Genomic DNA, 19,032 nt, shown 5'->3' with positions numbered 1-19,032 from the left:
ACTCAAAATTCTCAAATCACAAAAATTTTGCTGATTCCCGATAGAGGGCGTAAACAGCACATTTATTTAATTTAACAGTGAGACTAGGATATAGAGTTAGGAACTATAAATTTAACGTTAGGAACGAAGTTTATAAGTTCGTTTTATTGTTATTGTTACTACAAAACCTCACTCCAACCGTAATAGCCGTCAGCAGTTTCACACAATTTGCATTTAATTTTTCGCAAATGCTAAACTTTATGTGATGTGATTTTCTTACGTTAGTAAAATTTCCAAGAAAAACAGCACTGCAAGCATTGATCTGCTCAAATAAATGAAATCGCTCGCTAACACTGCAATAAAGTAGGTCAGAGGGTCACATTTTATTTTAAATTCAAAGGTACATTTTTTTATTGGGTGCTTTGGCAATTTTTTCGCGGCTTTAGCTAAATGTATATTTCTAAATCTAAAGGTTTATTTAAACTTTAGACCTATTATATTTTCATCACCAAACAGGATGACATAAAAAATCAAAAGAATTAAAATCAAACCTTAGTTTGACTTATTCATATACTGGCCATTTCAGCAATCAACAAATTTCGTTTATGGTGCTGTTACAGCAATTTGGGTTTATGGTAAGAATAATTGCCGAGTCAGCACCACAAACGCCTATGCTCCGTTGCGCCACCTACCAGAAGTTCTCAGACCGGCCCAAAGCCTATGCTCAGTGTTAGTAGCTCTACCGGTTTCGAGATAGGGCATCTGCAATTGGGATGTTTTGTTTCTTCTAAAAGGGCTTCGGTAAATAAAAACGATGGTCCAACTTGTTTTAAATTTAAGGGTCTTTCCTAGTGTGTGCATTCATATAAATTGACAAGAAAAAACAATAAATGATGTCGTATGGAGTTTCTCAAATGTATTCAATTTGACGTCACAATAACTGCTGTGACGAAGTTTACGTCGTCTTACACTACGTAACAATAAATACGTCACAATGTTAATCACCTCAACTTTGGATGAAAAAATACGACAAAAAAGTGTTTCAAAAGTTATGAAAGTTTTGCAGAAGACCGAGATTTGGTCACAGGTCATTTCTTACTTAGTTGTGAGTTTGACCATAGATACTATACTTTATAATATCTATGGTTTGACCAAACTTAAGCGGGAGGAATCGTTATCGGGGCGGATTATTTTCTAGGCCGATTTAAATAGTGGCATATTATATTTTGTCTCTTAGAATAGTTTTATCCGAAGAATCATGCAGCACATAATTATTTTAGGTTTTGCACTAGACGAGTTATTTAACTTACGCAGCTTCCCACCAAGGATGGCAGTACGGTACGTATTGCATTGACCGTACCACGTCCCTCGTTACATAGAGCGTACCGTACCATCGTACCGTACCAAATGTCAAAAATCAAAACGATACCGTACCACCGTACCGTACTTGAGGTACGGTACGAAAATTTGCGTACCGTACCTTCAAATAAACCAATCGGGATTAGATTAGATACATTTTATGACATGCACTTTAAGGAGAGGTGTCTAAACTCTAAACAGGTTGCCATCGACTTGAAACCAAAAATAAGGACAATCGAAAAATCCAATTTTCATACGAAACGAACGTTTTTGAACAAATCTTTGCATTTATATGAACCACGACATATCACATGTCATATTTTTTTGCCCTGGAACAATCTGTTCCAGCAACTCCTTGTTCGTAGAAAATACTTCGTGCATCTCACAACGGCTCAGGTCTAGGTTTACTTTTGCTTGTAGCAGGGATTTAGTATTTGTTAAAAAGTAATTGTTAAAAATGAGACAAAATGAGGACTCGAGTCAAAAATAAGGACATTTCCTAGAAATAAGGACAATGAACTTTTTTAAGACATTGCCCTTTAAAATAAGGACAAATCTTAGAAATAAGGACGGTATGGCAACCTTGAATCAAGCTGCCCCACTACAACCAGCTTATTCGAAATATAGGTTGATGTGTTTTCTACGATAGCTCGTGCAGCGACAATGCATAATTTTTAACAGCATGTTTCTTAAAATCATTGCTGCGAAAGAAACAACAATACTAGCTAGCTTTTTTAACTAACTTGTCAATTTACAGTGCCGAGTTAATCTCTGTTCTTGTCATGTGCCCGTTTTAATAATAGACCTACAGTGCGTGTAACCCCCCTATTGCATAACGGTCGGCCCGTAAGCACAAAATATTTAGCAGTGACGTCATAAACTTTTTTGAGCACTATTTTGGTACAGGGAGATTGTGGTAAAATCATATAATAAACAACTTAAATTCCAGTTTTGAACAATTTTGATATTTTCTGCCAATGGTAACGATGCAAAAATGACCGTTTGATCAACATTTACTATGCGTACCAGCATAGGCGTCGATTTAGGGGTGACCGGGGTGACATGTCTCCCCTTCCAAAAAAACAAGGGTGACAATGTATGTATCGTCTCCCCTGTGTCAAAAAGACCACATACACGCCTATGCCGTAAACTAGTTAAACCGGCTGTTGTAAGATTGGAGGTCACAATCAATGACAAACGCAAGTGTCTCGTGGTTTGTTAGGCAACGTAACAGTGTTTGCAGTAAAAATCGGCATGTTATATGATTGTTACTTGTCAAACAAACACACAGGCATTTATTCCGCCAAAAACCAAGCGTGTCAAAGAAGGCGTTTTTGTTGAAAGTCAAGTTATTTAAAAATCGTCTCACACAATGTAAATCAACATTTTAAACAACATATACTTGAATCCTCCCGCAACTTCCCGACCTGACTGTTTGGAAGTTTGCTATGTCTGCACGCTTTGTTACGTTTATCCGAATAAGGGTCATAACTTAGATCGTGTGGTTGTGTTCTCAGTTGAGGGGCTCTTACATGAAAAACTGTCTTTTCGCACAAACATCTTGTTTGACAACATGTTCAGTAGGTAACAGCTGAAGCATTGCCGCCGAGTAGGCGTTTGAGGGGTGGCGCCTCCACCTTGGGTTTGTAAAGCACGGTGGCGATATTTTGGTTTGTTTGTAGCGTTATCGTACGAAATATCGTCAAATCTAAAAAAATTAGAAACATTTTTGCTTTTAAACAAGCGTACTGGCGAAATACCCACAAAACGTGGCTTAAAACTGCAACACGCTTAAGCTAGTGCTTTGTTTATGACGCCAAACACTAAATTGTTTGTCTGTGAATGTTTAGCCATTATTGTGTACAATGCGAATGTGTTGTAATAATTGGTTATCTCAGGATATAATGCAGCAACAACTTGACGAAGCATTTTTTAAACCTTGCTAAACCAATGACAAACGTTACAGCAACGTGTTGCAATTGCCAACTAAATGTTGTTTCAAACATATCGTTTTCTTCTGAAATATGACGAACCTTGCATTCTGTGGGAAGTTTGTTGAGCTTTGAGTCTTTGTGGTTGTACGCATTAGTGACGTCACACAAAGTGACGTCATATTTTACGTTCGCCACCTTGCATTTTTGTAAAAATCGGCGCATATGAGCTGAATGATGTTTCTAAAACCCGGAAAGGTCTCCCCAAAAATTTTGCAAATAACTAAAAAATCGACGCCCATGCGTACCAGTACGGTGGTACGGTACAAACCTAACCGAGCAACAAACCAATCAATTTCAAACCGCAGTAACGCAATCGTCTGACTCAACAACTCCTTATACGACATTAAAACAACTCATGATTGAGCAAATTAATAGCACCAAAAGTTCTTGGATAACAGCACTCAATGACGTCACATTCTCGCCTAACGAATCAGCGTTTCAACTCCTACAAAAGCTTTTATCCATGTGCCCAAGAAAGGCAGAAGCCGACCCCACTATGCGAGAGGTAGTAGAAAACAAATTTCTTTCCTTGCTACCCTATACTGTTCGCCCACTTATACGAGCCACGCAATTTAAAACTTTAGAGGAAATGGCAAAATTTTATGACCGCTACGCAAAAGATGTAACACAAGCGCCCTCACAAACAGGAAAATCCTTAGAAATTGCACAACTTCAGGCAAAAATGGACGAACTTCTTATGTTTATGTCACGTCAGAAACAACCATCCTACCCGAATAACCCAAACAATCAACAACGCGGTTTTTCTTATGGTCAATCACAGCGTTATAACTATCCACAACGCAACTCTTACCAACGGCAACCACAGAATTATAGACCCCCTTACAAGCCAAATAATCAACAATTCGCATATAACAAACAACGATGTGACAATCCCAGACAGAATAATGAATCCGACAGCGTTCCCACTGATACAAGGCCAGTATATGAACGCAACCCCCAATTTATAGAACAATAATAATCAAACCAACAACATACGAATCCCACCATCCGCCCTTACCATCGAAGATTTAAAGACAACGCCTTGACGTGTTTTGGGCCTCCATGCCCCCGCTATACATCAAATTTACAAGTTGCCCGCCCAAATTTCAGCAGTGCTTACAACTAAGCTTCTTTCCCGCTGAACCTGTATATATCATTACATGTCTTATTTCCTGCACCCTGTAGTTGCAGCACCAAGTTTTTTCCACAATATGAATTCTATGTCTACGTGTATACCGTGTTTTACTGCAACCTAGGCAGCCAAGAGCGCCCCTACGCGCAATTTTTTTTTGCAACACCACCAACTAATTAACTTCCTGATCTCGCAACACCACGTCATGCATCCTATGGCATGTTTTCTGCATAATATATAAACACTTTGAGCAAATAGCTCTACAAACGATATTCCGAGCAACGAGCTCCATTCACAAATCTACCCAAAATATTTCGAGCAACAAGCTACACACGTTACTACAATATCTACTATCAAAATATATCGAGCAATGAGCTCAGCAAACGATACTCCTTTTTTTTAGCATGCTAAACAATGCAATTTGCGAATTCCAATGAATCGTAATCCAATCACTGTCTGAATGTAAGACTTCAACCTATTAGACGCATTCGAATATTACTATTGACGTCACTTCTATTTACTCATTTTTAACAACATTGTCGACACTTTTAATGACGAACTACGTCATCAACTATCTAACTTATTATTTCTCGAATACAAACATCCATAAGCCATGATTTTGCTCTTGCGTGCCAACAAGGAATTGACGCCGAGCTTAACACTAACATACGCATTAGGAAAACAGAGATCAGCAGTTACTCCAGGCAATGTCCTCATAGAAACAGCTTGCACCACTACACAAATGTGCTGAAAAAGATCTCTGGCCATGAAGAATACTAACCCTTAAGCGACACGTCCTCTATTTGTCAAATGTAACGCTGGCCAGGTTACCGACATAGAAGCGTATCAACTTTATGGCCAACATAATGTTTTCAATACTATCTATTATTCTATTATTACTATCTATTTATCAACTATACTTCGACACCATTGTGCAACATTTCGCACCAATTTTACTACTTTTGCAAATCTTTAGCCTATGTTCTTTTTGCAGTGCCACTCAGCACATTTTGCCGGACACGTCATCCCACAAGTGACGGTAGTGAGGCAGATGCATTGACGAAGATTAACAGGAAGCAATCCGCCGACAATCAGCTAGCCTTTCATACGGCTTTTACGCAGTTAGTCGGTGCTTTATTTAGAAAAGAAATAACGCCTACATATACCTTGCTCCCATACGTACTAATACTTAACATAGTCATACACCACCCCTATTAAGTTTAGCTTCCAAATTATTTAGGAAGAAACAATATATCATTAATGCATGTTACTAACCTTTCTGCATAAAAATTGCAAGAATTTTTGTTTTTGTTTGAATGTACTGTAATGAATTTCTGCCCTTGCCATGCCAAGCGTTTAATCTAAACATGCCTACAAAACAAAATCAAAGATATTAATCCAGAATTCGGAATATTGAGGCATTAGTACATTTAACATTTGTATATGTTTTTTTTTGCCCATTGTAAAGTTTATTGCATGTAACCATCAAACATAACACGTACCATTTCGTCATTCTGTTCACAGATGTCGTGTTCCCTGCTCGTCAATGTACATCATTACCGCCAACACTATCTTCATCCTATAATCCAGAACCGCAGAGCTGATACACTAATTCGGAAAGAATTACTCATCTTTATCTGCGCAATTATCGCCATTCGTCTCTCGCTTTACCGCGTGACCCTTTTACCGCCTAACCGTGCATTCTATCATTTATATTTTACGCGTAATTATTAATCAACTACAGATGTGTTTTTCATCCAAACACATCAAAGTCCCTTCCGGTCGGGGGTATCTGTAGCAGACCAATTACATAAAATGCTATATTTCACACGAATTGCACGTTATACTTTTGCACGCTGCATTAGAGCAGTGTTTGCAGCCATTATAAAGAACAAACGCAAATAGTCCACAAAACGCACATTTCACACGGTTTTCATGTATACGTTTTGCTTGTATCGGTGAGGTCATATTCTATTTTTGGAACATTTTGTCCTATATTTCGCAGTTATACATGTCCGGTCCCACTGACGTTTATGTGCCTGTTTTCGAGAAGATTCTGGCAACTAAACTAAAAAAGGCTGATTTGAACCTTGCCCAGTTAAAAGTAACATTAACAAACGGAATAATGTGCGAGAGAAAAAGTGTACTGTTGCATTGTGGGAGTATAAAAGCGCTGTTTTCCGCCTTGAAATCAGAAAGGTTTTGGAATTGTGAAACGATAAATATTGTGTAACTACTTAGAATATAATTGGGAAGAGATAATCTTGCATTATGTTTCAGCTGATTTAAATATAGGATTTCTCAAATTAATGTTGCTGCAGTTCGAGTCAAGAAGGATCCATCAATAACCGAGGCAATAACATTGTTGTTTCTTGTAGCGTTTGGAGTAAATATAGACGCCATCGAGGTAAACGCTACAATGGGAAGACAGCTAGCACTTGCTTCGTTATTTAAAAAACGCAATTAATACCTTAGCAGACGTTTCTTATAGCCTTTGCTCGGAAATAACTGCAGGTGATTTATAATGATAAAAATTCGTTACCACATAAATTTTGCAAAATCTGTGTTTATTTAGGTTTGCACTTTAAATGGCGAATAAAAAAACAACAATACGCTTTCTAGAGGAAGTCAAGAGGACACTGACAAAAAGCACAGATTTGTAGAAATACATTGCAAATGAGTCAGGTAAAACAATTTTAAATGTTCATTGCAATAGACTTTTAAAATGCCAAAAATGCATTGAATGGCATATGACAGGCATCCCCACTGCTACAAGATAATCTTTAATGTACTGTTATAGACTATGGGAGTCTAGCATGACAACTACCATCTATTTAAGTAACACAACAATACCAGGTTTTCAAGTACAACTTGATAATGCTAAAAAATGATAAGTAGAAATTTTTGGTCATCTGCCTAAAGGGAATACATATTGATTTCACTCCTTACAGTCATTTTTTTGTATTTTCCATCCCAGGTTTGGTCATATGTATTGTTAATGTTCTGTCAAGTGATATAAAATAATCACCACTTGAAGATGTGGTTATGGTGGTGTACCATCAGTGGTTACCCCTGAATACCTTATAATATGTGAATTTATGAAACCATGTATTAACTAGAAAAAATGTCATTCTGAATGTCAGCTTGGTCTTCATAGGTACTTGTTATGTGTTCACAACTTCAGTAGCATTTCATTACACATATGTCACTCCTTTAAAAAATATATTTACAGGTTGGATCTGACACATGCTTTTGGGGGTACTATACAAATTGCAAGGGGGTCTCAACTGCAATTTTGTCACAATATATTGTGTCTTTTTCATGACTGCATTCAAGTGCTACATTTTGTGTGTTTACTTTCATTTTCTTTACTTTCAAATAAACTCAAATCAAGTGCAGATTTTTTTTAAATAGGTTAATAAGAGGTAGTTTAAAAAGCAATATAACTAGTGTCAATATCACAGAGAGCAACAAGAGGCCAAATAATCAATATCAAGGTATTAAAACATGTTTTCCTCCTGTGATTGATGTTTCATGGTCTTTAGGCTCAAACAAATTTATTGTTTATTATATTATTATATTAACACATCTGCAATACAAAGATAAACATAAAGTTCTTATAGTAACAAGAAAATTTATGTATATTTTAAATTATCAGCAGGCTCCAATATCCAGTTCTGTTGTAAACCTGTTCAAATAGTCAAGTTTTGTGGCAAACACCATTAGTTTTTGTGGAAAATACTATTACAAACAGTTAAATCTGATTATTCAGACAGACAAGTCGCAGATTAAAGGTTGTACATTTCAATGTGTTAATTTAAAATATTTGCAAAGTCGTTTCATGCTTCCCCTGAAACTAATACCGATTTTACACAAACTACAGTTCTTTTTGGCAGAGGCAAATACCTAAAAATGCCAGAAAAGTTTATGTTCAATTTAAAAATGTTCCGCAGACAACCTATGCGCAAATGTGGCACAATTATCGGATTTAAAACATTACGGGATGTGTTTTCTCTTCACTTAGCCTACAGTTAAGTTGTCTAAACTCCACATTTAAACCCGCGCCAAACTGGCAACAACCCTCTTGTGACGTAACAATCACAGGCTGTGGTTACCGTTGTTAATGCCCTACTGACTGTAAAAAAGTGCTTACCTGCCATTCCATGTTGTATCTCTATGGTTCAACGTGCGTTTTCTGCGAAGTCAGGATTTTTTCGATTGTTTGTATTTTAAGTTTATGGAACGATATGTGGTTGAATATTAAATCACTGGAGAACAGAAGGTTCAAAAAACATTCGAGAACCCAGTTTGCAGTTTGCTGTTACTGAACTTTACTTCTGATTTGTGCGACAGCATATTTAAAACTAAAGGAGTTGCAGAATTGGATGTAACCTAATCAATTATCATTGAAACTAACATCCAATTTGGTGTTCAGAATTATTTGCTTATTTTTCCTGAAAACTGTAAGTTATACTGATTAGTGGTTAACATTTAATGCTATCAAGCAGGGTATAGCGTAAAATGGCTACTCGATTATGGACCAAAGGGGTTTTGTGGAAAAACTGTTTAAAGACGAACCTCGGAAGAGAATGTTCGCAAAAAGACAATCATTGTTCCAGTTTTTCATCAACACCAGTTCAAAAAAGTACTGTGTCTTTTACAAAACAAACATGCAGAAAAGGACGTACAGAACAATTTGAATTCAGCACATTGCTCGATCAGATAAAACCATGGTTTGGTTCATCAGCTCTTACTTTCATGCCTACAAGAAATTTATTGAGTGGCATAAGCTCAGAGAATAGACTTATTTTTGACAATACTATCAGAAGTTATTCTACGGAAAACACTAGGGAGGAGGAAAAACCTACCATTCTGAAAGAAATGTTTGATGCCAACAAGGAACAGTCTGAAGAAGCCAGGATACCTACTTCAGAAAATGCAGAAAAAGCTGATGAAAAAAAGGAAGAGGAATCAGCTTTTCTTAAAAATCAGCGTTATGCAAAATGGTTTCTTCTTGGAAGTGTAGTGATTGTTACACCATTTTTTGTTCTGCGAAATGGTGAGTTTATAGTTTATTTTTATAATTAAAGTAAAACATTTACTCTTTTTTTTATTAGGCCTGTTGGTTGTGCTGGTGATTTTTTTATAAAGCTTTTAACAATATAAATAAACACACAATTATAATGTCAAAAGTATAGTGTTCGTGACCAGAAAGATATTTTCACATTTGCACCAGTCATCAAAAGATCAGGTTTGGCAATTAAATTCAGTGAATAAATTGGTAATTAAATAGTTACATACAACTAATATTAATGAATAAAGGCCTAAACGTTTTTCAAACTAAAAGTTGGACAATTCTAACTCATACAGTTATTTTCATATTTATAATTAGTGATTATTACCAATCTTGCTGAGCTTTATAGTTACCTAACTGTTTTTGTATTTAAGGGCAACCAAAACATGATGAACTTGGAATTGAGGTTGGTATTTTACAATGTAATTTCCAAATTTTCCATTGGCCAAATGGTTACTTTACAGCCCCTAATATGTGTTTAAGTGCTTCTGCAGCCCTACATACACACATTGCATCTGTGCCAATTTGTCAGTGCTTCAATACTATCAGGATTTCATGATTGAATTAACAAATTATTTTGTATTTTTTTTTCTGAGTTTAGAAATAATCGCATTATATTACTGAGTTGAGAATATATTTCGCTTTCAAAACCTGGTATCGTCCCATCACTATGATAGAGTAAATTTTAAATGGGACATAGAATACATATAAATTAGCATTATATAGGAAAGCCATCTTTCTACTTTTATTTTGTTTTTATTGCAGATTAAGGATGAGTATTCCTCAAGTAAGTATAAGCAATCTATTCTTGGTTTAAGCATATGGAATCAGAATTATATTTTATTTTTGAACAGTGCCGGTGGTACTTGCATACTTAAGACGGGCCTGGAGTGAAATGAAGATGGTTAAAAAAGTGAGTTAATTTTTTGTAGTTCTGGTGAAGACGTGTGTATACAAGTGAATAATAATTATGGGTCCAATTCCCTGAAGGGGACACATATTGTTTTTGTCTATATTTTTTTTTCTTTCTAACGCGGATTTGTTCCCATGTTTTGGTCAAAAAAGAATGGTTCAAACTTTTTCAAATTTACACACATTATAGATATTGGTCTAAAGATGGTCCATGTGAATTTTGACCCCGTTTGATCCCTCGGTTCACCCACAGCCCCCCAAAACGTGAAATTTTTAAAACAGCTGTACTGACCAAAGTACTTAATGTAGAAGTTTCATGCTTTGTTGTTTGGTACAATGTAAGGTATTTTCAATAATTTTGTGTCTTAAAAAATAATTTACCCATTTTGACCCCTAAACCCCACAATATTCGTTTCTGTCTTATGCTGGTTTATTAAACGTGCTTGGTCCAGAAAGAGTGCTTTAATTTTTTTCAAATTTCACAAGCCCCCAAAGTGTAAAACGTATTTGTATGTTACTGGGCACCACAAACGAAAGATTTCTGTTGCTCAATAGTGTTACAAGGGCAAGCAGTTGTATGTTACTCGTTTGTGACTTTGTGGATTGCTTGGTGAACATTTTTGTGCCATGGCAGTTAGGGGGTTGTTATGAACAGCCCTATGACATAAGAAACATTAACGGTTGTTGCTCAAAACACCGCTAGTGGTCGAAATTTTAAACATTGGCGGATTGGGCTGAAATTGTGCAATACTATTGATTGAGTCATTGAGGTTTCTTTTTTTTTTTGTCTGCCGGACCCCATTAGTTACCCTACTAGCCCCCTAAAATGGGTCAGTTTTTTAAACAGTGTCAGGATTAGATAAAATTTGGGTAGTATGTGGACTATGCTATTTGTAGGTTTCAATTGATGTGTTTTACCTTGTAGCCCCAACATTTATATACTTAACTAGGCCTAAAAAATAAATGAACTTTTGAAAAACGTCGTAATTATATGAAATTTGCAAAGGTTATTAAACATACTAAGTCCTCAAATGTTATGTTTTGCCCTGTAGCACCACAACTTAACCAACTAATCTCTAAAATGTGTAACCCTCTTCACAATGTTCAAATTGAATGAAAATTGGACAGCTTGTAGAATTTGCTATTCATTTTTTGTTTTACCCCATTATGCCACTCCTTCGTTTCTTTGAAAAAGAACGTTAAATAGGACATACTTCAAACAATACCGGGGGTGAATCTAAATTTATATAGTTGGTTCTCTACATAGTATTAATATTTAAGCCCAGTCCCGATCACTGTGTTTGACGTTACAATGCCAAACTTTCTCATTGTTATCTCTTGAAATGCATTATTTACAACTTTGCATGTGTGGGGACCCATGAGTTTCTGCTTACAGAAACAACTAAGGTTATAAAAGATGGTGGATGATATGGGACCCAATATAAAATAAGTGTCGGATGTAAATACTGTTAAGAAATAGTTCACAGTGTATGTGCAATGACAATATGTGCTAAGCCACCCTTCTAGTTATTGATCCAAATTTGACCCTCCTAAAGTTTGGCCCCCGGCGACCCAGTGGTTCACCCACAGGCCCCCAAAACGAGTTTTTTAAAACGACTGTACTGACTATAACACATAATCTGAGAGTTTCATGCTTTGTTGGTTGGTGCAATGTAAGGTATTTTAAAGAATTTTGTAACTTTTTGTTGGATTCACCCATTTTTTCACCCTTTAAATCCCGAAATATTCGGTTTTAGTTTAAGGCCAGAAATGCAAGCCCTCTGGTGCTGAAATTTTCGAAAATTTTAACAATTGTTTGAGCAGGGTATTCGTTTAGTCTTTAAAGTGTTGCCAGTTACCTTTACAGCCCATAATATGTGTACACTATCAGTCAGATATAAGTCCCAAGGGAGGAATTCACGGGTTTACGATTAAGGCGGCAGAGCGGGAGTGGTCAGCTTGACGTCCGGACAGACGTTTTACGCGACCGTCATATGGGCGATTTAAAATCAGCTGTTTTTTGTGCAGCAGTGAGGTGTCGTTTTATTAAGTTATCGTGCGCATTTTCAGCTTTGTTGAAGGTTTCACACCTGCGATGTAAATTCGATAAACTTGTTTCAGATTCGTATATGTCAAGCAACATAAAGGTGTAAACTTAACTTTTTCGAAAGCCGCGATATATGGTCTTTAAATTCTCGTTGTCAGCTTGGCCGCCGCATAACCACGGGTCACTAAAGGTCAACTTGTGGGCATTACAACATAGAATTTTTCGTCATAACGTAGCTTCTTTATTTTTGACAAATCAATGCAAGAATTAATACTTAAGTCAGGTACAAATTAGGCAAAGCGGTTTTGTTGAACACTAAGGACTGCATGGTGTTAAAAACGGTGCCAAAAGGTGATTAAACGATTGTTTTTGCGAAACAAAGGTAAGTGAAAAACAAGTTGTTATGTATACCTTCGTAGCAAACGACTTTTTAATTTATAGTGTCTAAAACAGTGGTTCTCAAACTGTGGTACGCGTACCACTAGTGGTACGTCAGAACTTTTCAGGTGGTACGAGAGTAGATTTCTGTGATATACCGATTACAGAATTAAAACCTAATACCTAATTTAAGTCCGATATAAAATTGCAACTCAACTGACTAAACTGATCAGCCCTGGTTTGGGCGAAACTCGTGTCTTGGACATTCTTTTGAAATTGCTAAATATGCTAACCAGGTTAAGAAAATGGGCCTATTTCTTGGTTTATCCATTCAAACAGGGTTTAGGTGGTACACAACAATAGAAAAAGTTGTCAGGTGGTACGCGATTCCTAAAAGATTGAGAACCACTGGTCTAAAACAACAGTTAAGGCTTTCTAGGAAAATTTGTGTTTAATTGTTTGTTTGTTCACATGTTAATGAGGTCAGAAATACAAGACTTAACCTGCTGAAATTTTAAACAGCTGTGGATAGAGTGCTCCTTTTTGGCTGTTAAAAATTTCAGTGCAATCGGCTCAGTAATTACTCTTACAGCCCGAAATATGTTTTTACATGCTGTCTTTTGTCAAATTTGTGCTCGCTCAGTGCACAATGGAAGTGATTGACGATAGTGACGCATGGAAATGGAAAAATGCCTCTGCTTCACGCATGACTTGACCATTTTCTCGTTGGTTGAAATTAAGATGTTACCATGTTAGTTATATTGCGCTCTAAACGTTACTGTAGGTCAGTAGTTCTCAAACTGTGCGTCGCGACGCCCTGGTGCGTCGTTTCAGTTTTCCAAGGGCGTCGCAGAATAGTTGCGTTTCGTGGCTTTTTGTTGTTGTATCAATAAACATAACTTTAATAATAAGTTTCCTCATTAACTTTTATTTGCTGGTGCGTCGCAAGTCCAGAAAACTTTTCCAGGGGCGTCACAACAAAAAAAGTTTAAGAACCACTGCTGTAGGTCAACTTATTCGCGTTTCGAAACGCAGAGCGACAACGCAGCACGATTTGTTACACCTGTGTAACGTGACTTCTCAAACTGAAAGCATTAATAAAACTGTGTCAGAACAGGTTTTGGACATAAAATGCGCAGCTAAGCAATCGTGTTGTTGGTATGTAGAAACTTACCGGTGCCAGGGAACGCCATGTGCGGATTAAAAATCATAATTTAACAAAGGGCTATTAAGAAAAAAAAATGTTGAAACTTTGTTAAAAGTTTAAATAGTTGGATCCATTTTTCACCTCGTAAAAACAACGCGCAACTCCATGTCGAAAAAAGCCCAATTGGGCGCGGAAAGCACAAACCTGCACTGAAAAGCGAATATCTCGGCCTCGCGCATAACTGGACGTGCTATCAGGCAGTCTTTTTGCACTGTACAATTAAGATATGTTTGTAGATCATTTAAAAACGTTAGTTATGCAATTGTTGTATCACGGTTAACGACAGGCTAACATTCGCACGATGAAAACCGTGAAAAATCGACTCTAACCTCTGTTGTCTGGAGCTTTGCATTGACCCCAGCAACGAAAAAAAATGTTGCCCCTATAAAACATTTGGTGAAATTAGTTGTCGTTGATTTATAAAAATCTCCTACACAACTTTTTTAATACAACAAATGTCCTCTATGCAATTCAAATTCTTACCTAGCATGTGCACGCGCCATTCATCCTGTTCGAATTCAAATTATATGTGTGTGTGGGGACCCATTGGTTTTTGCTTGCAAAAACAATTATGTTATAACAGGCCACAAAAATATTGGTACCATACTGAATGTATCGATCAAATATGTATCCCTTACAATTATAATGAATGGTTCGTAAATATGGCACAGTTTCTGTGAAATGGAATATATAGGAAAACCACTATTCCAGTTTGACAATGATTGTGCCCTATTTTAACTGTTCCAAATCGCACATGCACATGTGTGGGGACCCATTAGATTAGATTATGCTTGCAGAAACAATTATGTTATAAAGCAGGGGTGCTCAACCTTTTTTGACTCAAGATCGACTTTTGAGGTATTCAAACTCTCGGGATCTACCGTTTCAATAAAAAATTGCAAAATAAAACAAGACTATGTATTGATTAGCAAGGATAATTACCGGTAACTGGCATTTTTCCCAACCCAGTTTTGCGCTTTATCATAGTTTGGGTATGATTTGCTTTCCAGTGCAATGAGAGCTATTTATAAACTTGATCTAATACTTACCTTTAAAATACAATATTGAGAAAAAAGTTTAGACCAAAACACCCATTTTGAAATAAGCGGAAACTACCAGTACAAAGTAACAATTACTGTTGCAACTAATACTTTTGTGACATAACAATGAGCCTTCTGAGTATTTGTAGTGTGAACAAATAACATAATCTGATGAATAATTCTAATAATAAGGTCATCCATGTACAGGGACACTCCTCAATAGCGTGTTACAAAACAACTATATATTTTATATGATTTTCTGCATCCCTCGCGATCGACTTGAAATCAGTTCGAGATCGACCAGTCGATCGTGATCGACGGGTTGGGCACCCCTGTTATAAAGTTTTAGGAAAAAGATAGGGACCCAATGAAATGTAGGTGCCAAATATGTATCCATTATAAATATAGTAAATGGTATATGTGATACATCGTTAAATATAATGTAGTATATATAAACTGGCAGTATATAGGAAAACCACTATTCTAGTTTAAAAACTATTAACATTAAGCATTATATTATATAAAAACTACATTGGTGGCGAAATCATTGTCTTATTGTGCAATTTATTTTTACTTTTAAAAGCGTGGCGAATAAACTATAAAATTGAAATACCAGAGGTGCATACATTGTAAGTTTTGGTGTACAGATTATTATAAAATGCTGTCACTGAAACTATTTTATACCATTTCAGGACATTGTTGAACCATCTTCGAAAAAGTTACTCCCAGACCCACTGGCCGAACCCTATTACCAACCACCTTACACGTTAGTTGTGGAACTGATGGATGTATTTTTGCGGCCAGTTTATGATGTAAGGCTTTTTCTTATCATAAATCTATAGTTGATCCAATTACCCAATTATTGTTACTTTTTGCATTTTTAGTCGGTTACTGGATGGAGGTTCAAGAAAAGGCCTGGAATAGATTACTTTTTAAGTCAAGTTGGCATGCCAATGTTTGAAATTGTTATATTTACAAGGGAAACTGGAATGGTACATTGCATTTTCTTCTTCATTGTTAATCATAGCATTGTTTATTAAAACAATCCTTGACAATTGTGCAGACTGCTTATCCTCTTATTGATGCTATGGATTCCAAAGGGTACATCATGTATCGGTTATTTCGAGATGCTGCTAGATACAAGTCAGGATTTTCTGTTGGAAACATACTTCAGGGTGAAATCCCCAAACTGGATCCATATTATCAAAAGGTATATAAAAAAAGGATAAGCAACAAAGTTGAATAGTTATTTATGGAGTACCTCACTTCCACTGAAAATAAATCTGAAGATTTGCAAGTTTTTTGTGTAAATTTTTATTGTTTGTTTGGCAGGATCTTAGATACTTAAATCGAGATTTAAGTAAGGTGATTATTGTTGACTGTGACAAGCGTGCATTTGAGAAACAACCAGAAAATGGTCTGTGTCTGGAAAAGTGGGATGGATCAACAAATGACAGCACCTTGTTTGATCTTGCTTCATTTCTAACAAGTATACAATTATTTTAAACTATTTTTGCTTTTTGGGACTTTCTTGCCAAAAATTCCTGTTTTGTCAGCAATTGCAACAAATGAGGTTGATGATGTAAGACCTGTTTTAAAACACTACTCAACCTTCAGTCGCCCACTAGAGGCCTTTAAACAGGCCCAAGTTCGAATGCAGGTAAAAAAGTTTTCATCACATTTTTGCAGTATCTCATATATATGCAACCATTTTACATGCACAATAGATCTCAAGACTTGTATATTTAATTATTTTTAAGGAGGATTTGCGACTAAATGAAACAAGTAAGAAAGCACAAGTTTTTGCTGGGACAGGAAGTGCAATCTCATCATTTTTTCGAAAAAGGTGAAGAGTTTACCTCTACTGTGTCGCAAACTACATTGTCAGAAAACAATATGCTTCATGGGCAAATGCTAGTCGAAATAATGTTATTACTTTTGTGTATCAGTGTGAATTTTATGTTACGCCAATAAAGGCATTACAGTATTTGTCAGCACTTTATTTGTTCAGCTTATGTGTGTAGCATTTTTCACTGCACTTTCTGGATCAAATCTGTACAGCATTAGGTGTGCTTGGATCTGAGCCATTGATATTTCACTATTGGACAATTTAATATTTTCTGCAAAGTTTTGAGCGTACTCTTCACTGGTTTCTGGGTAGAAGTGCTTGAAGGCTTCGTATGCCTGGCATGAGCTTGCATATGTTATGTACTCCTTTACATCAACCCTGCCAGGCCGTAATAAAGCTTTGTCCAATCTTTCAATATAGTTGGTAGTCATAAAAACGATTCTTCCATCTGATGATACCACACCATCCAATGCATTCAAAAGGCCACTAAAAGATACAGTGCTCATACCTTGGAATCGACTGTCATTTTTCATGCTACTTCGGTCAACAAAAGCAGCATCGATGTCTTCAAGCAAAATAATACTTTGTGGAGGAGCAGATACTATGAGATGAAGCAGTCTGTCATCGGATAATGTCCAGTCACCAACATTTAGTACAGATATACTATATTCCAGTTCACCAGCCAAAGCTGTTATAAAACTAGTTTTGCCACATCCTGGTGGACCATACAACAAATAACCACGCCTGTGAGGAATCCCTCGGTCAATATACCACTTTGCAGAGACTAGAAATTCTTGAACATCTTTTAGGATCCGTTCACTTTGCCCAGAACCTAAGAGAACAGAATTTATAGGTCGTCGTCTTTGAGGATTTCCAAATTGGCGCCATTCTGCACCAACTGGCTTTAGAATGAGTGTCATGTTTTCCTGGGATTTTAACGCATTCTCTCTGGCCTCCAATAGAATTTTTTCAAAGACATGTTTATTTCTTCCCAGCGTAGTTAGAGTTACAGTTTCATAAGGAACATGGCGGGTTTGATCTATCATCTGTTTTTCTCTCACTCTTTCAACTTTAATTGGTAATTTACCAAACCAAAGGAAATGTGCTCCAGGGCTTGGTGAAAAATTAAAGCCAGTGGCAATTTTGCCACTGTGCAGTTTTTGAAACTGTGTTTGCACACTTAAATGACAACTCATGTCAGGTCGCCTTGCCACCCATTGTAGTACCCATTGGTAACTGTGGTCAGAAACAGGAATTTCTAATGTTGTCATCATGTACCGTCGCAACACTTGGCTAGATACAGCTGTCCCTTTTTTTAATGCAGCTGCCGCAAACCCCAGAGTAAACAATCCAAAACCTGCCCCAAAGTATGGATTATCACCAAGATTTGCCAAAATATCTGGCAAATGCATTCCAGTTTTTACTTCGTTTAAATATGGTGTGTGATTAAAATTCTGAGCAAAGATTCATGTTCATTTAGTTTCCAATTCAATTGTTTTACATTCCAATAGTTAATACATAAGCTAAGAATTCATACTGCATTGTCAAACAATGGCAACAAATTGAACCGGTAATTCAGTAACATTTCATAACAAGACAACGTTGCAATTGCAGCAACAGTCAACACCAATGTCATTCTATCAGAATACTTTCCCCCAAAACAAAATCTGTGTCACAATATACAAGGTACCAGAACAAATGACAAACAAATATATTTCGGTGCTTATGGACAAACAATTCAAACCAATGTGTATACCGCGCTTAACGAGAGACTACTAGCATAGAATACTAAACTAGTCTCTGGTTTCACTGAACAATACCGCTACAAAAAAGAGGTGAAAACAAAATAAGTTTTCGTTTCCGTCATTGGTATGTATGGTTTGACTATTATAAGGCAACTTTCAACATGTTCAAATTAAACCTCAAGGTAACTTCATAAATCTTTTATTTCATAGTATATAAGTAGGCCACTGTAATTGATGTGTCTTTATGTAATGTGTGTGTTTTAAATTTATAGCCTATCACCCGTTTAGAACCCGCCACAATCGACATTTTACTTTA

The 19,032-nt window shown here is 36.5% G+C and overlaps 3 protein-coding genes and 1 long non-coding RNA gene across 5 annotated transcripts; 3 read left to right on the top strand and 1 right to left on the bottom strand.

Annotated features, from left to right (window-relative positions):
* Positions 1-2,911: 2,911 nt before the first annotated feature.
* Positions 2,912-4,693, top strand: LOC145239036 (uncharacterized). The gene is made up of 2 exons (XM_080102326.1): positions 2,912-2,918; positions 3,581-4,693. The coding sequence occupies exons 1-2, from the start codon at positions 2,912-2,914 to the stop codon at positions 4,306-4,308; spliced, it is 735 nt and encodes a 244-aa protein (XP_079958452.1). The 3' UTR covers positions 4,309-4,693.
* Positions 4,694-6,582: 1,889 nt separating this feature from the next.
* On the top strand, positions 6,583-7,862 carry LOC145237073 (uncharacterized). The gene is made up of 3 exons (XR_013861942.1): positions 6,583-6,978; positions 7,040-7,149; positions 7,697-7,862. It is a non-coding gene; the product is annotated as an uncharacterized LOC145237073 (long non-coding RNA).
* A 1,015-nt stretch (positions 7,863-8,877) lies between these two features.
* Positions 8,878-17,109, top strand: LOC145237069 (mitochondrial import inner membrane translocase subunit TIM50-like). Of its 2 annotated transcripts, XM_080099789.1 has the most exons (10): positions 8,879-9,523; positions 9,913-9,944; positions 10,304-10,325; positions 10,393-10,451; positions 15,815-15,934; positions 16,007-16,114; positions 16,186-16,332; positions 16,455-16,611; positions 16,679-16,782; positions 16,883-17,109. In XM_080099789.1, the coding sequence occupies exons 1-10, from the start codon at positions 8,986-8,988 to the stop codon at positions 16,970-16,972; spliced, it is 1,377 nt and encodes a 458-aa protein (XP_079955915.1). In that variant the 5' UTR covers positions 8,879-8,985; the 3' UTR covers positions 16,973-17,109. The 2 variants fall into 2 exon arrangements, with proteins under 2 accessions (XP_079955914.1, XP_079955915.1); XM_080099788.1 differs by lacking the exon at positions 16,883-17,109 and having other exon boundaries at positions 8,878-9,523; positions 16,679-16,881.
* On the bottom strand, positions 16,847-18,759 carry LOC145237070 (mitochondrial chaperone BCS1-like). The gene has a single exon (XM_080099790.1). It carries the CDS (start codon positions 18,381-18,383, stop codon positions 17,130-17,132), a length of 1,254 nt encoding a protein of 417 aa, XP_079955916.1. The 5' UTR covers positions 18,384-18,759; the 3' UTR covers positions 16,847-17,129.
* Between the last annotated feature and the right edge of the window lie 273 nt (positions 18,760-19,032).

The sequence above is a fragment of the Phallusia mammillata genome, chromosome 7, assembly GCF_965637545.1.
Source record: "Phallusia mammillata chromosome 7, kaPhaMamm4.hap1.1, whole genome shotgun sequence".
NCBI classification, from domain to species: Eukaryota; Metazoa; Chordata; class Ascidiacea; order Phlebobranchia; family Ascidiidae; genus Phallusia; species Phallusia mammillata.
The sequence above is the reverse complement of the archived record's forward strand: the minus strand, read 5'-3'. Positions and strand labels throughout refer to the sequence as shown.

What these genes read in the sequence shown, in the direction of transcription:
- LOC145237069 (XM_080099788.1), top strand. Translation starts at nt 8,986, where the DNA reads ATGGCTACTCGATTATGGACCAAAGGGGTTTTGTGGAAAAACTGTTTA. An exon ending in TTACAAGGGAAACTGGAATG is followed by an intron (nt 16,115 to 16,185) that starts GTACATTGCATT and finishes ACAATTGTGCAG; the next exon opens with ACTGCTTATCCTCTTATTGA. An exon ending in TCTTGCTTCATTTCTAACAA is followed by an intron (nt 16,612 to 16,678) that starts GTATACAATTAT and finishes CTGTTTTGTCAG; the next exon opens with CAATTGCAACAAATGAGGTT.
- LOC145237070 (XM_080099790.1), bottom strand. Translation starts at nt 18,383, where the DNA reads ATGCATTTGCCAGATATTTTGGCAAATCTTGGTGATAATCCATACTTT.